Source organism: Vulpes vulpes, chromosome 13 (genome assembly GCF_048418805.1).
Source record: "Vulpes vulpes isolate BD-2025 chromosome 13, VulVul3, whole genome shotgun sequence".
Classification (NCBI taxonomy): Eukaryota; Metazoa; Chordata; class Mammalia; order Carnivora; family Canidae; genus Vulpes; species Vulpes vulpes.
In genome coordinates, this window is record NC_132792.1 from 78,776,021 (window position 1) to 78,794,434 (window position 18,414).

The following is an 18,414-nucleotide window of genomic DNA, read 5'->3' on the forward strand; positions in this document are numbered from 1 at the left end:
TAAATTTAAAATTTTATAAAAGGAAAAACTGTTACCCTAAATTAAAATGTTATCAATATATCAAGTTACCTATCATCACTAATTGTAAATAATTTTTATTCCTATTCAGGACCACAATGACAGCAAAGTGAGTACCACTGTACTTCTTATAATCAAGGGTTTAAGACAATTGTGGTCTCAAAGCGGAACAAAGACTCGGGAGTTTTAGTTCTTTGCGAGATCCATCTGGCTAATAGAAAATAACAGTAATGGACTTAATAAAGACTTATATTTACACCAAAGGTCAGATAACATAGCAACTATGTTTCTGTAGCAGTCTGTCAGGAGAAAAAAGGTTAGAAAATGTGAGATCCAGTAGCACACCACAGTACAGACAGGGGAAAAAAAGCCAAAAGAGACAACATCAACATTTACATTTCAAGCAGATTAAATAAAACATCCTCAATTCTAAATTATTTTACATTTTAATTACTCTGTAGTTGAATGTAATTTACTTTATAATTTTATAAAGGCCCAAGAGCATAAGTTTATACAACATTAGTACAGTTTTATGCATTAAACAATGTTTTAACAAATATAATTCAAAACAGTGAGTCCACAAGTACTATTTTTCTCCTTAGAGAAGACCATACATTACTCAAGATTAAGAAATGTAGGCATTTAGGCATTTTACTTTTCTTGTGTACTCGATTATTTTCACTTGAGTATTGTAATTAATGAAGAAAAGTCTATCACTCACTTTAAATTTGTCTATCACCCACTTTAAATTACCTGGCTTTTTAAAATTATAGCAATAGAAAGATAATTTATGATAATAATCTAGACATCTGACAATCATTACTTGGCCAACATGGCTTGAAAAGGAGTAAAACATTTAGTCAGTTATCAACTCTGAAGAAAATCTACTATTTTTCGTCTCCTAAAGGCTGCTAAACTACAATTCATCCCACCTTTGTATAATAAAGCAATTACAATTACCATGCTTGTTGACTGTAAGAGGAGACGTCCTTGGACCCAAAAAAAAAAAACATTAATTATCATAACAAATTTTACTATATTTTAATATGAGGATATCCTGTTAAAATCTTACTTCACATTATATTGTAATTTCTCCAGGTTACTGTTATCTATTGTTTAAAAAAAAAGAAAAGAAAAGCAATTAAACTACATGAAGAATATACACTCAATTGTTAGTGCTTCCTAATAATCTTTGAACAAAGTATTTTTTAAAATTATCCAACTACTGCACTGAACAAAAAAACTAAACTTTTACTCTCAACTCAGTGATTTGCTTCTTTACTGAGTATAGGTCTCTCATTACTATTGAATTCTTAGTGCCAACTATTAGTCTTTCCTTTGGGAATAAAATATTAACTTCATTTTCATATTTCTTCACTGCAAAAACTTCCAGATAAACAGCTGCTCGTTACTGAACATGGATAAGATAAAAGAATTCACATTAAGTCTACATTCGACAGCAAATGGATCACTGTACAAACCTTACGTGGTATTTGGTCAGTTATTCATCTTAGACAAAAGGATTCCTGGAATCTGTGTTAAGTGAGATCTATCTGGCTTTGATTGTTCTTTTCTTAATGAACTTGCCTAAAAACTCATGGGTCAGTCTTTCATAAACTACATGGCAAATTAACTCTTTTTGATGAGAATATCCAATCACGGATGTAAATACCACAGCAATCTCTTCACATCCACTGATTTTTTTCTTTAATCACGTATTCCATGTGTTCCCCAAAACTCCCTTATTCTACAAAATGATGGTTTTGATGTCATTTTCTGTATCACTAAATACCTCCAAAATTTTCTCTTCAGAAAATGCATATATCTTTTCAATGTTCCAATATACTTTTAAAATAACATTTTCAGTGTCAACTATGGTAAGATTTCCATCCACTCTTAATGTAACTTTTATAAGGCATATTATCTTTAGCATAAAAGATATTTCCATACATTTCCTGCTTTTTAGTAAACACAGTACTGGGTGGGAATAAACTGCCAATGCTCTTAACAATTCTCTAATACACTGCATCCATTCCTTTCTAAAATGTTTCTATTTTATATACAAAATACATATACTTTCCAAAATAGTGAGAACTGAAATCTTTTTGTGAAAATAATGAAAAATTAATCAAACTGATACTGGAAATTACATTGATACTTATTGGAAAAGTAAAATCTGTGCCTTCTAGATCCTTCCCAGTAATAGACAATACCATGATTCTACACAAAGTCTAAAAAATATACTTCTAAAATGAAATCAGGGTAAAACATTCCTTAAATACCTCCCAAATCCCATTATTCATTATACTAGACTTCATAATTAGTACTTATATTCTTTAAACTGCAAGTAAGAACACAGTCATGTGCTCATTAAAAGGGTTAACATAGTTTTGACCAAAGTCTGTAATCATATGCTGTACCTACCAGAACCGCCCAAAGCCATACACACCAAATCTATTAAGGATAATGTACTAGTATTTTCCAGCTGTCTCCTAATTTTCAAAACAATATTAATTTCACATGTATATACCAATAAAAATATAGTGTGAAACATTTAAATCAATGAATTGGCATTAAATAATCCAGACTAATAAACCACTATAAAACTAATGTATTCTCCAAGCACTTATTCAAATTGAAGTGATAAATTCTTTTAAAAAGATAATCTGAAATTAAAATTTCATCTGTATTACACCCACAAGACTCCTATACCACTATCCTTACAAATGTTTATGTTCCAAAATTCTGAAAAGTAACACTTGACCCATAAAATGCCATCATTTAAAAATATTAGAAAAAATATGGTAAAATCAGCAATTCTGAAAACTAGTAACTAAAAGTTTTAATTAAAGCAGAACATTGACCTAGTAGGACAAGAATTTCATTTTTTGTAATCTTTATTAAATTTGTTGATCATCCCCTAGGGTCGCAACTGCTAGCCTTTTAAACAAATTTCAAAGGCAATTTTACAGTTCATTTAATACCACACACACCTATAACCTTAGCCATTTTAGAAAACAAAGGAAAAACTGCTTCAAAAATGCGGTCTTAGAAATGTTACTATAAGTAAGAGCGGCTTTACATTAGCTCCTTCTATAATCAACCAGTATGTCTTAGATTGCCATGTAGATCTTGATTGTGACATGCAAAATGGATTCTGCTTTGGATACTGTCTAATTGGCATGCAGATTTCTGCAGAGATACATAGTCCCAAAAACCAAACGGAGAATAAACATCCTCAGGCCAACAATATATGCTTGGGGGGAAAAAACCCTTCACAATAGTGGACACCGGTAAAGGAAAGAGGACAAAAGATCAAGGTAGCCAGATTCTCAGCTCACCAATATAATTTAACATTCAAATGGTTATTAGCTACAGTGTATGACAAGACACACTTCCAAAGTGGAAAAGAAATTGTTAGACTGATTTAGACCAGTAATGGTCTTACCTATGAAGTCATTGTAATTCAAATTAATCCTCAACCATTTAAAAATTTTAAGAACCTACTTTAATAAATTACACATGCACTAATTTGTGTATATTTTCTACATGTCATTTGAAAGCATTTTAAACATCTTTGAAAATTAAAAATAGCCATGTTGAAATTAGTAAATTTAGACAACTATCACTGACTTTCATGTATTACTGACCAAGAAAAAGCAGCTCAGAGCTTTAACTGTGAATGACTTGATATAAAATGTCAGGGCATCTGAGAAATTCGTCCTTGTTACCTAACCACCTTTCTATTTTCTTCAATGAATTCATAAAAGAGTATTTTTAACAAAGTAGTATACCCAGTGCTTTGAAATGAAAAACTGCAATTTAAAGCCTTGAGTCATTTTTGGTTAAGGCAAACATAAATGAGCTTTCAATTCGGAATTACTGAAACTGGATAAAATTAATCCCAATTAGTAAGTATAAGAAGCATAAGGGGAAGAAATGTCACAGAAACTAAAGAAGAAAAAGGTTACAAAGAAAAAAATGGAATGTGTATTTGGATAATTTGCAATTGATAATTCTACAAAATCTGCTAGAATTCACACATTTTTTAGTATTTCTTGTAAACTCAAATTCAAAATACAATACCTGGGATTCCTCTTTCTCCAAAGAACAAATTAAACTACTTAAGTAATTTGTTCTCTGAAATACTCGGCAAATTCCAATTCACAAGAAGTATACAAAACAGGATAATAATAAAAGGTGTTTACAGATGAATAGCTATAATAATTCCAATTTTTGCTACCTCAGCAAGGTAGTGTACATAATACCACATCAATATAATAGAAATGGCACAGTTTCTGAGGACACATTCCACATTTTATTTACATTTTAAGACTAACTTTAATCTCAGAATCACATATCCATACACCTATTTCCTTTTTGTTGATTTCACTTAAATGCATGGTTTGTCAAACAAAGACTGTAAACAAATATTTACCATGTCTGTTACATGTAACACACAGGAACGGCTTTTAACAGAAATTCATCGACCTCCCCACAACATGTTTTTATTATAAATACAGGTATCAAAACAATCCTGAACATATTTTTGATACTACTAGTAGTCAGCACCCACACCGCTTCAAAAATTAACACAATTTGTGACAATATTCATTGTACCTGCTACTTTAGACAATTTCAACTGAAGCTCTTTCACTAAGCAAGATGGATAAAGCATGCCATTTCTGTTTTTCCTTCTTGAGATTTTTTTAACTTTTCAGAAACACACATGCTTCCACAGCATCTGACTCTTCTCTCCATGCTTTCATCTTGTAAACCTGAATTCTATTTTGAGTACTCCAGGTTTATGCTTAAATGACAGTGCCTTAACAAGAGAAAAAAATATTGTGCTGCATTTTTCCTCCTGAAACCTGAAAACATAATGGTGTACATATATTAAATATATTTCTACAAATGTCCAGGTCATGTTTACCAGCTGGAATTCTTTTACTTAATGTGTGGGTATTCTGCATTGTAATATTTAATCAAGACATTAACATGAGTAGAAGGTTGTTGATTTAAGACAAGTTTGAGATCCACTAAAATTAATTGTTGTATGTTTGTCCTTCTGGTGGCTGTGGAAGCTTCATATTTTCTTTGGACATCATTAGACGTCTTAGCTCTTGAAGTACAACTTTAATGCTATATGAATTTTGCCATTTAGCTAACACTGGTATGCTCCGTGCATCCACCTGAAATGGAGGAAAAAAGCAAAATTAACTACAAGGTTTAAAGTACTATGGCATCAATTTATTAAACATACTTTAATAATAAATGCTTTTAAAATTCATAGCCTGGCTCCACTTTCACGAAAAAGAACATTATGAAACTATACAAAACAAAAAAATGCTATCATACTTAGGAAAGAGTCCTTCTGTAACAGGTATTTCCTAAAACTGTGTCTTTTATGTGTGTGTGCTTTTCTGTATCTTTTAATAAACATGTAGTGAACTTTGGACATCAGAAATAAACAAACATTACATTAAATAACTATACTGTAAATATATTTTCCAATTCCTTCTTGATGATATGGTCTGAAAGTTCCTCTCCATTTCCAATGCCACTACCCAGAATCTGATCAATTATCTTGAATGGGACTTAGGAAAAAGCTGTGAACCTGATCTCTGCTTTTGGATTCTTCTTGCCAGTGTCTTCTTTGCACTATAATAAACTAACCTTCCATTGTAGAAGACTGACAGAATTAGACTGCAGTTCCTTCAAAGCCTTATCCCCAGGTAACTGATTATCACTTGACCTGTCTGGCAGTTTCCTGGAAAACCCCATTCACAGGGTTTTTTCTTTAACCTCAAAATTTACCCACTGAGTACTACCTATTCCTCCTCCCACACAGACCCACCCAGGCATTTGTCAAAAAATAATCAGTGTCAATTGTTTGGACATCTCTGCTGCCTGGAGAGACATTACAAACAGGAAGGTGATCAAAATATTTCAGAGGAAAAATTGGGAAATTAGATGTCCACAGGGGTTTTGAAAAGTTCCACATATTCCTGGCAACCTTGAAGACCATACATATAAGGGCTCACAAAAGACTTGATAAACTCCCACTTGTGGCTGACCTTGAGAAACATATAAAAAAAATTACAACCAAGTGGAATTTACCCTAGAACTGTAAGTTTGGATCATTTTAAAAGTCAGTCATTATAATACACCATATTAACAGAATAGAGAATAAAACCAAAATTATTTCAACACAAAAGGGCATTTGATAAAAACCCAACTTTTCATGATAAAAAAACACTTAACAAACAAGGTATAGAAGGGAACTTCCTCAGCCTGATAAGGGGCATCTATAAAAACCTACAGCTAATATCATACTCAATTATCACTGCTAGTCAACACTACTGGAGGCAATCAGGCAAGAAAATGAAATAAGATGCATCAGACTAAAAAAGAACGAATAGATCAATCTCCCTTTGCAGATGACATGATCTTGTATATAGAAAAGCTTAAGAGCTAATAAACAGAGTAAAGCTGCAGGATACAGAATCAATTTATAAAAACCCTGTCTGTATACTTATAATAAACAATCTGAAAATAAAATTAAGAAAACAATGCTATTTATAACTGGTTAAGAATAAAATGCATAGGTATAAATTTAATAAAAGAAGTATAGGACTGATCTAAGGAAAACTGTAAAATATCACTGAAAACTCAGATCTAAATAAATGGAAAGAGGGCAGCCTGGGTGGCTCAGTGGTTTAGCGCTGCCTTCGGCCCAGGGTGTGATCCTGGAGACCAAGGATCGAGTCCCGTGTCAGTCAGGCTCCCTGCATGGAGCCGGCTTCTCCCTCTGCCTGTGTCTGCCTGTGTGTGTGTGTGTGTGTCTCAGAATAAATAAATAAAATCTTTTTAAAAATTAAAGGAAAGACATCACTTTTTTTTTTGGAAAGACATCTGCTATACATAGATTAGAAGACCCAATATTATAGTATGAAAACACTCCTTCAAAGTGGTCTACAGATTTAATAAAGTCCCTATCAAAATTTCAGTTGCCTGGCATTTTTTTGTTTTTGTAGAAATGAACAAGGTTATCCTAAAATTCATTTGGAAACAAGGAATCCAGAATAGCCAAAACAGTATGAAAAAAACCAAAGCTGGCACTGGGCTCTGGTGGATGGCGACTCTCCACAGTCTAGACTGTGAGCTCCGCTCACGCCATGCATGCGAGTGGTTATAGTCACTGCTAGGTCTGCCCTTCCTCCCATTTTCACGTCCTGAACCAATCACTCAGGAAGCAGCCCCGCTGGGTGGGGTGCGTGAGATGGGAAGCCCCAGTGCACATCTTACTCTGATTCATACAAAGCATGGGCTGCCACATTTTTTCCCTCTTCATCCAGTGGTGTGGAGTGTTTGTTGTCCCTCATTCATTGTCCAGCAGCAAAAATGATGATGATGGGATGATAATTTATTAACATTTAGGAAAAGTGAATAGTTTCCGAGTAGTTAAAAACCCTGCTGTGAAATGAATAACCTGCATGTTGGAGTCACTCATTGAAAACCGCCACTGAAAGACAGTATGCATGCTTTAAAACACACCCACAGAACAAACAGCTTTAGTACTGACATCATGGCTCAAGGTATGTTTTTCCTGCAGAGGGAAATGACTTGGTTAATCATGGGTCCAGTAGTGTTATGTGCTTGCTAGACTGTTTCACGAGACCAATGACGTGTTTCCAAAATTACTTTTCTCCCAGAACACTTTTTTTTTTAAAAAAAAAAAAGATCTTATTTATTTATTCATGAGAGACACACACACACAGAGAGAGAGGCAGAGACACAGGCAGAGGGAGAAGCAGGCTCCATGCAGGGAGCCCGATGTGGGACTCAATCCCGGGTCTCCAGGATCAGGCCCTGGACCAAAGGGAGGCGCTAAACCACTGAGCCATCCAGGGATCCCTTCCCCAGAACACTTCTTTGTTCCATATGGTTAACGATAATTGGCTACTTGTCTCTTCTTGCCTCCTTAAATCTGCTACCATGCTATAAGGGTCCCATGCATTTGCTTTTAAGAACCTTTCCTCTGGCTTTTCAGAGGTCCTATGAACTAGACAACCCCTAAAGTTGATCTTCTTCTGCCAAGAAGTTGAAATTCCAAGATTCTAAAGAGAGTCTGTGCAGTAGGAAAACACTGTCATGCTGTCAGTTTCCAGCGGACAAGTCACAGACTGGGAGAGAAGATTTGCCAATCACGTATGTGACAAAGGATCTAGATCTAGAACATATAAAGAACTTTGAGAACTCAACAGTAAGAGAACAGCCCAGTTAGAACATGGGCAAGAGATTTAACTTGGCACTTCAGCAAAGAGGATATGTGCATGGCAAACAAGCATGTGGGAAGATTCAACCACCAGTGGCTTGGTTGTAACTCATTTTTTATCTACGTCATTGCAGACCTAATGTATGCTCATTCACAAATGCTCATCTGATTCAATGCCTGGTAAATGGCAGGAGGAACCCCTTGGATGAATTCATATTGAGCTGCTATCCAGACATTTGTTTGATGGAGGGATCGTTTAGATGCTCATTTCCCCCTATTCCCACAAAAGTTTTCCAACAGGTAGGGAGATGTCCCTTTGTCAGCAGTGACCATTGCCTTACCAAAACACACGCGCACATGAATGTCTTAACTGACTAATGTCTATATTTCCTGAGCCAGAGAGGGTGAGCTGGACTCCTGAGCCACAGCATGGATGTCTGTGCACCCGAGAGGGGTCCCAACTGGCAAGCTTCAGTAATGCAGGCAATAAACACTGCATTGGCAACCCAGCCATGCCAAAAAGATAAATGCCTTTTCACAAATTTTAATTCCTCTTAAATTAAGCTATTTCTATCTGACTTGAAAAATACCCCATCCTGCCAATGAAGTGTCCTCCTTCCCTCCTGGTATAGTCCCTTGCTATGAAAACTGGTCACTTCAGAAAGGTGAAGCCGGCTGTCCACAGACCTCCATCGTTCTCCCTTAGGGGTACAACCATAGTAATGTGAGTGTAGTTTGCTTTTAATTTAGACAAAGCTTATATCTGTGATTCTTTCCCCTCAAATACAGTATTGTGAATCATTTTGATGATCGATATGTAAAATGTGAATAATAGAATTTATGTGTCTGGATCCAGCCTTCTGAGGTCTTCTGAGGACTCTCTTTACACATAGCAATATATAGTGCTCTAGTACCCTTTCAGCAAAGCACATGTCATCATACGTGTCTTGTGCCCATCCCGTTTGCCTCTTAAACGTCTGGTTAGTGGGGACCCAAAGATTTCAGTGAGTCAATGTACATAACTTTGTATTTAGCTATATTATTGCATATGACATGATCTGGTGCTAATGCTCTGCCCTTGGCATTCTTAGGTGATGGCTGACTCCCCTCCTCTGTCATAACTCAGCTCTGGAATGCTCTATATAGCAAGGTTTCAGTCAGAGGCATTGCCTGTGGCTTTTATCCTGCCATCCACTGTGGAAAATGTGTACATATTTCATGCTTGACACTTAACCACTTACCTCTCAACACATCATCCTGCTTGACTTTAACAAAATAAATAGTGTCTCTGAAAAAAAAAAAGAAAGAAAGAAAAAAAGAAAAAAAAACGAAGCTTTTCCAATTTTTTTTTTTAAGATTTTATTTATTCATTCATGAGAGAGACAGAGAGAGAAGCAGAGACACAGACAGAGGGAGAAGCAGGCTCCATGCAGGGAGCCTGATGTGGGACTCGATCCCGGGACTCCAGGATCACACCCTGGGCTGAAGGCAGGAGTTAAATCGCTGAGCCACCCAGGGATCCCCAGCTTTTCCAATTTTAAAACTTACTCTAAAGGTAAGTAATCAAGAAGGGTGGTTCTTACATAAGGATGGATGACATCAGACCAATGGACTACAACTAAGAACAGAAAAGTAAATCCATGCATATGTGATCAACTAATCTTTTGACAAAGGTGCCAGGAAAACACACAATGGGAAAAGGATAATCTCTTCAATAAATGGTATTGGGACAACTGGATAGCCACATACAAAGGAATGAAGTTGAGTCCTTACATTACACACGAAGATTAACTCAAAATGGATCATAGACCTAAATTAAGAGCTTAAGCTATTTTTAAAAACCTCTAAGAAAACAGGAGTAAATCTTCATGACAGGGGATTTGGCAATAATTTCTTAAATATCTAATGCCTAAAGTACATTCAACAAAATAAAAAGTAGATAAGTTGCCTACATCCAAAACTTAAAATTTTGCATTGCAAATCACACGCTCAAGAAAGCACAGACAAGGGCAACCGGGGTTGCTCAGCAGTTTAGTGCCACCTTCGGCCCAGGGTGTGATCCTAGAGACCCGGAATCGAGTCCCATGTTGGGCTCCCTGCATGGAGCCTGCTTCTCCCTCTGCCTGTGTCTGTGCCTCTCTCTCTCATTGTGTCTCTCATGAATAAATAAATAAAATCTTAAAAAAAAAAAAAAACAGACAATCCACAGAATGGGAAAAAATACTTGCAAATCATATATCTGATAACGGACTCTTGTTCTATATATAAAGAACTCTTACAGCTCAATAATAAGAAGCCAAATATCTCTCAATATATATACTACTGGAAAAAATGCAAAATGTTATGTCCACTTTGAAAAAGTCTAGCCATACCTCAAAAAGTTAAACATACAACTGAATGTCAGTCACCATATGACCCAGCAATACTACTCCTAGGTATACATCTAAGAGAAATGAAAATATTTGCCCATATAACCCTGCACACAAATGTTCACAGTAGCAATATTCATGATAAGCTAAAAGCAGAAAAACCCAAATGTCTGTCAAATGATAAATGGATAAACAAAATATGTTATATCCACGTAATGGAATTATTATTCATCAATAAGTAATAAAATACTGATATATGCTAAAACATGAATGAACCCTGAAAATATTAAGTTAAAAAAGCTAGTCCCAAAAATCGTATATTATATGACTCCATTTAAATGAAAAGTCCAGAAGAGGCAAATCTATAAGGACAGAAAGATTAGTGGTTGTTTAGGATATGGGAAGGTGGGGTAGAAAGGGACAACTAAACTAACGGGTACGGGATTTCCTTTGAGAGGGACAAAACTGTTCTAAAACTAGATTGTGGTAATGTACCCATAACCCTGTAAATACTAAAAAACACTGAATTATATGCACTTCGAATGAACTGTAGCTGGTATGTAAATTGTATGGTATGTAAACTGTATCACAATAAACTGCTTAAAATAGAAAAGATAATTTTTAAATAATTCTCTTACAAGTAAATGAAACAATAATAAGAATATTATAATATTAAGATGTACTTAAAGTGCTTACTTCAATGCTTTAACTTACAGAGGAGCAAGCCCTTAGCCTATTTTAAGTAGACTCCATTAGTGAACAAGAGTTTACAAGTGGAGAAAATACCAATCTCTTTCCAAAGCAGAAACAAACACTTCCAGCTATAAAGTTACACGATAGTTAAATAAACATAAGTGATTGCAAATCCTGTGAAATACCAACAGAGTACACACACACACACAAAAAAAAAAAAAAAAAAAAAAACTGGGGAAAAAAAATGAAGGAGAGGAGAGAGAAAAGAGCATGGGAAAATAAATATCATGTCAGAACAAATCTGCATCTTATCATTCTATAATATACAACAACCTCCAAAACTTGAGACCTCACAGCATAAAGAACTGACACTTGACAGTGCTAACCACCCACAAGGAGTAATTTTGCCTAGCTATATTAAATATAAACAAAATTACTAAAGCAACAGGCATAATTTATCAAGTATCTAAATAACCTCAAAATATATAAAATTATCCTAGCATATCACCAATGGTCAATGTGAAATTCTGACTATCAGCTATGAAAGTAATACTTTAAATTCTTAAACATCAATCAAGACAAAAACTGATGTCCAGCATATTCACCCTACTTCACACATCTACACTCTAATCATTAAAATCAGTATCATTCCTTTCTCTGTTTTCATTTTTCTTTAAAGATTTATTTATTCAGAGCGAGAGAGAGGCAGAGACACAGGCAGAGGGAGAAGCAGGCTCCATGCAGGAAGCCTGACATGGGACCCGATCCCGGATCTCCAGGATCACACCCCGGGCTGCAGACGGCGCTAAACCGCTGAGCCACCGGGGCTGCCCCCTTTCTGTTTTCAAATCCCCATTCCAGGGATCCCTGGGTGGCGCAGCGGTTTGGCGCCTGCCTTTGGCCCAGGGCGCAATCCTGGAGACCTGGGATCGAATCCCACATCGGGCTCCTGGTGCATGGAGCCTGCTTCTCCCTCTGCCTGTGTCTCTGCCTCTCTCTGTGTGTGTGACTATCATAAATAAATAAAAAATTAAAAAAAAAATCCCCATTCCAGACTGACAACATGAAGTGTTGGTGAGAGTATATGAGCACAGGATACTGTTACACACAGCTAGTAGGACAGGCATGGATACAATCCTGTGGAGAGTACGCTGGCAATACTCGATCAAACTATGGGCAAGCCTCAAACCTCAGCAGACATTCCACTTGAAGGTGTATGCACTGGAGCAGTGCTCCTCAAAGTATGTTCCACGGAGTGGAGCTAGGCCTTGAACTAATTTTTTGCTGGTGCGCCACAAGATAAACACAGAAGTGTCTATGATAATTTGACAGAGAAATTTTTATTTAAAGAATCTGAGTTTGTATTTTATCTTTTTTCTTTGATTTTCTTAGTAATTTTTATTGTACTTGAATTTACAAATAAGGGTGCCTGGGTGGCTCCGTTGGTTTAGCAATTGCCTTCAGCTAAAATCATGATGCCAGAGGCCTGGGCTGGAGCCAGTGTGAACTGGGCTCCTTGATCAGCAGGGAGTCTGCTTCTTCCTCTGCCTCTCCCCCTGCTTGTGCTCCCTCTCTTAAATAAATAAAATATATATTTTTTTAAAGTACTGATCTACAACATATTGGAAACAACAAGCTAACCAACAAACACCCAAGTCTTGAGCAGCACTGCCCCAGAGTAAAAGAATACATGTATAGGAACGCCTGGGTGGTTCAGTGGTTGAGCATCAGCCTTCGGCCCAGGGTGTGATCCTGAGGTCCGGGATCAAGTCCCACATCAGGCTCCCTGCATGGAGCCTGCTTCTCCTTCTGCCTATGTCTCTGCCTCTCTCTCTCTCCTTGTGTCTCTCATGAATAAATAAATAAAATCTTAAAAAAAAATACATGTATAATAAGAATGTCCACAGTAGAAATCTTTTCAATGAAAACTGAAAACAGCCTAAATGCCAACCAGGTGAAAAATAGAATACTGAACAATAAAAAGGAACAATCTAATTTAAATGACTCAACATGGATGAAGCTAAAAAATCACTGATAAAAGTGATACAGTACAGAGGTATATACACACATGTGTAGTAAAAGTTAAATAACCATGCTCAGAAATAATAAACACCAAATTCAAGATGAGACTACCTCTGAGGAAAGTGGAAGGGGAAACTGGGGAAAGGTACACAGATTAACCATTTATTCTTTAAAAAAAAAAATTAGGACCATTACAAACAAGACCAACATGCTAAGATTTGACAAGGGAAAATAGGAGATGTTAGTTATATCATTTTCTAAACTTTGTCTATGTTAAAAATATTTCTTTTAAAAACACCAAAAATGAGGACGCCTGGGTGGCTCAGTTGGTTAAGCATCTGCCTTGACCTCAGGTCATGATCCCAGGGTCCTGGGATCAAGCCCCATGTCCGGCTCCCTGCTCAACAGAGAGTCTGCTTCTCCCTCTCCTGTTCCTCTCCCCGGTGTTCGTTCTCTCTCTCTCTCTCAAATAAAAAATCTTGGGAAAAAAAATGAAACAAAGAGAAAAATGGTAATAAATTTATAGTAACTGCTACAAAGGAAAACATCAGAGTCAAAAAAGGGACAAAATTCAGATTAGAGAATCAGGAAGGACTTCTCTGAGGAAGTGACATTTACTTTGAGAAATGAAGCGTCTGAAAGGATTAGCCTGAGTGGGGGACATGTCCAGATAGAAACAGACAGTGCTATGGTCCTGAGGTAAAATGAAAGGTGCGTGGAGCAGTGTGTACCCTGTGAGTCCCAGTGAGCCAAGGCAAAAAGCATGTACAACATGGCTGAAGTCATTAAAGGATATTAAAGCAGAGAAGTGACACGGCACAATTTGTATTTTAGAAAGATCCTTCTGGATCCTTGCTCTGGAAAGACTGGAGGAGGTAAAACAGCAGAATCAGAGACTGCTGCAAGACAAGAGATGATGGTCAACATTCACTTAGTGGCAAGGTAAGCAGAAAAATAAGACCTGACTCAAGTTACATTTTCAACAAAGACTAACAGAACTTAATGGTAGATAGGCAAGGGAAGAGAAGCTGTCTGGGAGACAAAACATCAAAAAACAGGTAAGACACCCATGAGGTTAGATGAACTTGTTAGAGATATGCTTGAAATTTAATCCTGAATTTCCTAGTTCCCACAACAATGCAGAACCCACCATTAATTACTTAATTTATAGAGTCTATAATATGAAAACAAATCAGCAGTTGAGAAGAACAGCTACTCCCGGTAGAGATATTCAACAAAAACAACTTCCTCATAAAGGCAATGCTGTGCATCACAAAAGAAATTCCCTGAACAATATCCTTTCTGTAAACTCAAAATGTTTTATAATCCTGCTTCTATCACATCTCTTAACATTATCTAACATAGAAAGAGTTAAGCACGCACATTGCAATTTCTAGAATAAACACTGAAAGAACAGAAACAGAATTTAGAAACTTGAGAACAACCATGTCAAAAGTAGAAGAGAAACAAAATCCGCATGGAAAAATAGAAACCACAAAATAAAACAATTAAACCTAAATGTATTAATATATTGTATATTAAATGGACTAAATGTTCCCAGTAAATTACAAAGATTGATTGACAGACAGGAAGGACTCTCAGAACTCAGCTTTCAGTTGGTATACACCAGGTAGGGAGCTCCGGAAGTGACCCAGCAGGTACCGATTTGAGATTTCCAGTGACCTGCCCACCTTCCTCCTGTCAGGGTCACGCTCTCATTGAGAGCACCCAGCAGGGAGGCACCAGCCATTCTGAGGCCTTGCTGTGGGCCTGCATATTTGACTGAGGGTTATGGGCTGGGGGGCTAGCTCTATGCTGAGGGCTCAACTTATTGCCAGAGGGAATTACAAATGTGGAATAGATGAAATATGGAATAAACCCTATCGTGTTGGAATAGAATTAAAGGTACTGGCATATAAACTCATGGCTTTTAATAGATAATATATTGAGGTAGGTATGTAGATAGGAAGAAAAAAAGGAGGTTAAGGATAGGAATACACATGCGACATACTAGGTAAAATTTTTAAAAAGAGAGAATATATGTAAAATAACATTTTTAAGATGCTAATTACCTCTGGTGAGGAAAAGAACATAGGGATGGGATGAGGAGAAGCCACAAGAAGTTAAGGATATTGATAATATTAGATGTTACTCATTATTATGTTGATAGAGGATACTCATTATTAGGTTGTTGCTATACTTCCTAACAACATGTATTTTGCATGTGAGCGAGCCCTCAATATGGCATCTCAAGAGTCTGGATTTAAGTCTTAACATGAACCTCAACAATCTACTCATACTGAATTTCAGTCTTTCCACTAACTCCCTGTGTGAATCAGGTAGAGCATGTCATTTTGGTTTATTTCCTTTAAACAGACAACAATGCTCAACCTTTTTGTTCTAATATGGACATAACTTGTTCCTCAAAGAAAAGCCTCCTCTTGAAGAATATTCATCCTTTTAGTCTCACCAAATATACTGAACCTTAAAGAAAAATAACATTCAAAGAGAAATAATGGTCATCTTCATACCAAATAAGGCTTCAACTAAAATATGACTACTCAAGCAATTAATAAAATCCTAAGAGAATTGTGATTATCACATCTATCCAGGCTGGTTGGTTCATAAAGGTTTAAGGATAGGCTGACTTATAAGAGAAAAACAACATAAGATAAATTTCTTTTAGACTTCTAGCTAAACAAAGGTCCTTTCTTTAACTTTCTCCTGACTATATATTATGCATTTTATAAGAATAAAATGACTAATTTAACTTACCATTCCACTGGAATTATTAATTCCATTCATATTAATTTTGGTTACAAATCTAACTGATGGAGGAGCTTCTGGGTATTTAGGTCCACATTCTACTTTCAGGCTATATATTCTGTTTTCATAATTTGTCTGGAAGGCAAAAAATAATAATAGTAATAATAACAATATTCAAGTGCTAATAAAAAGTACAATAAGAATATATTTGATCTTACTTTATGATCAAGAATTTACTTTCCTACATTGAAATTTATTAACTTATATGACCAGAAAGAAATGCAGCAAGTGTACTTAAAAGTCAAGATTTTATAATATTAAAATTACTCTACAAAAAAAAAAATTATTCTACAAAGTTATATCAAAATGATCACAATTTGCTTTTTGTGGAACAAACAATGCCTATAACAAAATTAAAAGGGAAAAACACACCACTTAAATTCAGATTGTACTAAAAAGTTTACATTGCAGGAGAAGGGACTACTTGACTTGTGTCACACATATATAAAGGTTCCCATCTGGGGATCCCTGGGTGGCTCAGCGGTTTAGCATCTGCCTTTGGCCCAGGGCGTAAGCCTGGAGTCCCAGGATCGAGTCCCGCATCGGGCTCCCTGCATGGAGCCTGCTTCTCCCTCTGCCTGTGTCTCTGCCTCTCTCTCTGTGTTTCTCATGAATAAATAAATAAAATCTTTAAATAAATAAATAAATAAATAAAAATAAAGGTTCCCATCTGTCCAGAACAATTCTAAGTCTTCCTACTGTCCCAGTTTTAATTATTAACAATATTTCTTCACTCTCAAAAGGGTTTGGCTGGACAATAAATTACACGATTACCCCACTTACACAGCAATCAAAAACTTCTAGCCACAGGGAAAACACATATACCATCTTATAGCAATAAAACATAATTATTTCATGCCTGTTATTAATTATATTTATGCTACTTCATTAACTTTACGATTCATTAAATTCCATTTTCAGAGATACAACAGCAAACTTTATGTCTCCATATCATTTTGTTAAGAAGTTGAATATCACCGTATTATAAAACAGCCATTTTAAAGCTACCACACTAAAATACTTCCAGATTATTTAGACTTATTTTCATGCTATAATTAACTCTTTATCTTTATGGTTTTTGCTCACTTGGTTAACTTATTAGGGTACAATTAATAATAGTAAAGTAAAAAATAAATAAAAGTGAGAATGTAATACCTGTTGGTTCCTGTATAAACCTGGAAAAAAACAAATAAGCTAACCATCTATAGATTTCACTTACCCAAACTGATCCACAGCTTCCTTTCCCTTAAGTAAGAGCTATTCCCAAGTGGAGGTCAGACCTGGGATATTAACCTACTGTAATTTAAAATGTATGCAACAATCTTGTACATATAATTATTAAATATTTTGACACTTTAGAAAGAAATACCTGTATAAAAATCATCCCAGTTTAATAGCACACATCCATTAACAACATGCTCAGCACTTTGGATATGTATAGAAAGGACTAAAATCAGAGAGATCTCCAAGAAATCATCCAGTCTGTGGTTCTCCAATCTGGATACATATTAGCTTTACTACAAAACTTATATTAAAAAAATAATAATAGCCCCGAAAAATTCTACAATGTTAAAAATATTCACAGTATGTAGAAACAACCAAAACACTCACACTTTGCTGGGAACAAACTGTTTTGGAAACAATTTGGCATTTTCTTATAAGTAATTGTATACCTACCCTATGATGTAGCAATTCCATTCCTAAGGATTTTATTTTAAAAAAGAAAATGGGAACAAACATGTTCACCAGACTTTTAAAAGAATGCTCATAGCAGCTTTCTTTCTAATAACCACAAAGTAGATAAAAATCCAAATACCATAAACACAACTGATAAACACATGGCGGTACATATTCATATAGTAAAATACTACTGCTAGTAAGAAGAAACATACTCCTACTATATGGAACTCAGCTATATCTCTAAGATACTATGCTGAATCAAAAGAAGCAGACCAGTAAATATACACACTGCATGATTCCACTTATACAAAGTTCTACAAACTGCAAAACTTCTCCAAGGTGCAGGAAGTAGTACCTACGGTGGAGGTGGGAAGAGGCAGAGGTATATCTAGAGTATAGGCAACAATGTGTATTTGTGGAAACTCATGGTAAGATTTGTGCATTTTATTATATGTAAATTATACCTCAATTTTTTTTTAAGTTAAGAAACTCTAAGCCAGCCTTTTGATCTAATTCAATGCTTAGAGT

General features: G+C 35.7%; 1 protein-coding gene across 3 annotated transcripts in view; it reads right to left on the minus strand.

The window, feature by feature from the left end:
• Nucleotides 1–2,897: 2,897 nt before the first annotated feature.
• Nucleotides 2,898–18,414, minus strand: part of UBE2V2 (ubiquitin conjugating enzyme E2 V2) — a 48,544-nt gene continuing 33,027 nt past the window's right edge. For 2 of the 3 annotated variants that reach the window (XM_026011068.2, XM_072734771.1), the window contains exons 3-4: nt 16,156–16,281; nt 2,898–5,210 (exon numbers count right to left, since the gene is read on the minus strand). In XM_026011068.2, the coding sequence (XP_025866853.1) occupies nt 5,064–5,210; nt 16,156–16,281 (273 nt within the window). In that variant the 3' untranslated portion in view covers nt 2,898–5,063. The remainder of the gene's footprint in view (nt 5,211–16,155; nt 16,282–18,414) is intronic. The other variant, XM_026011077.2, reaches the window with a different exon arrangement.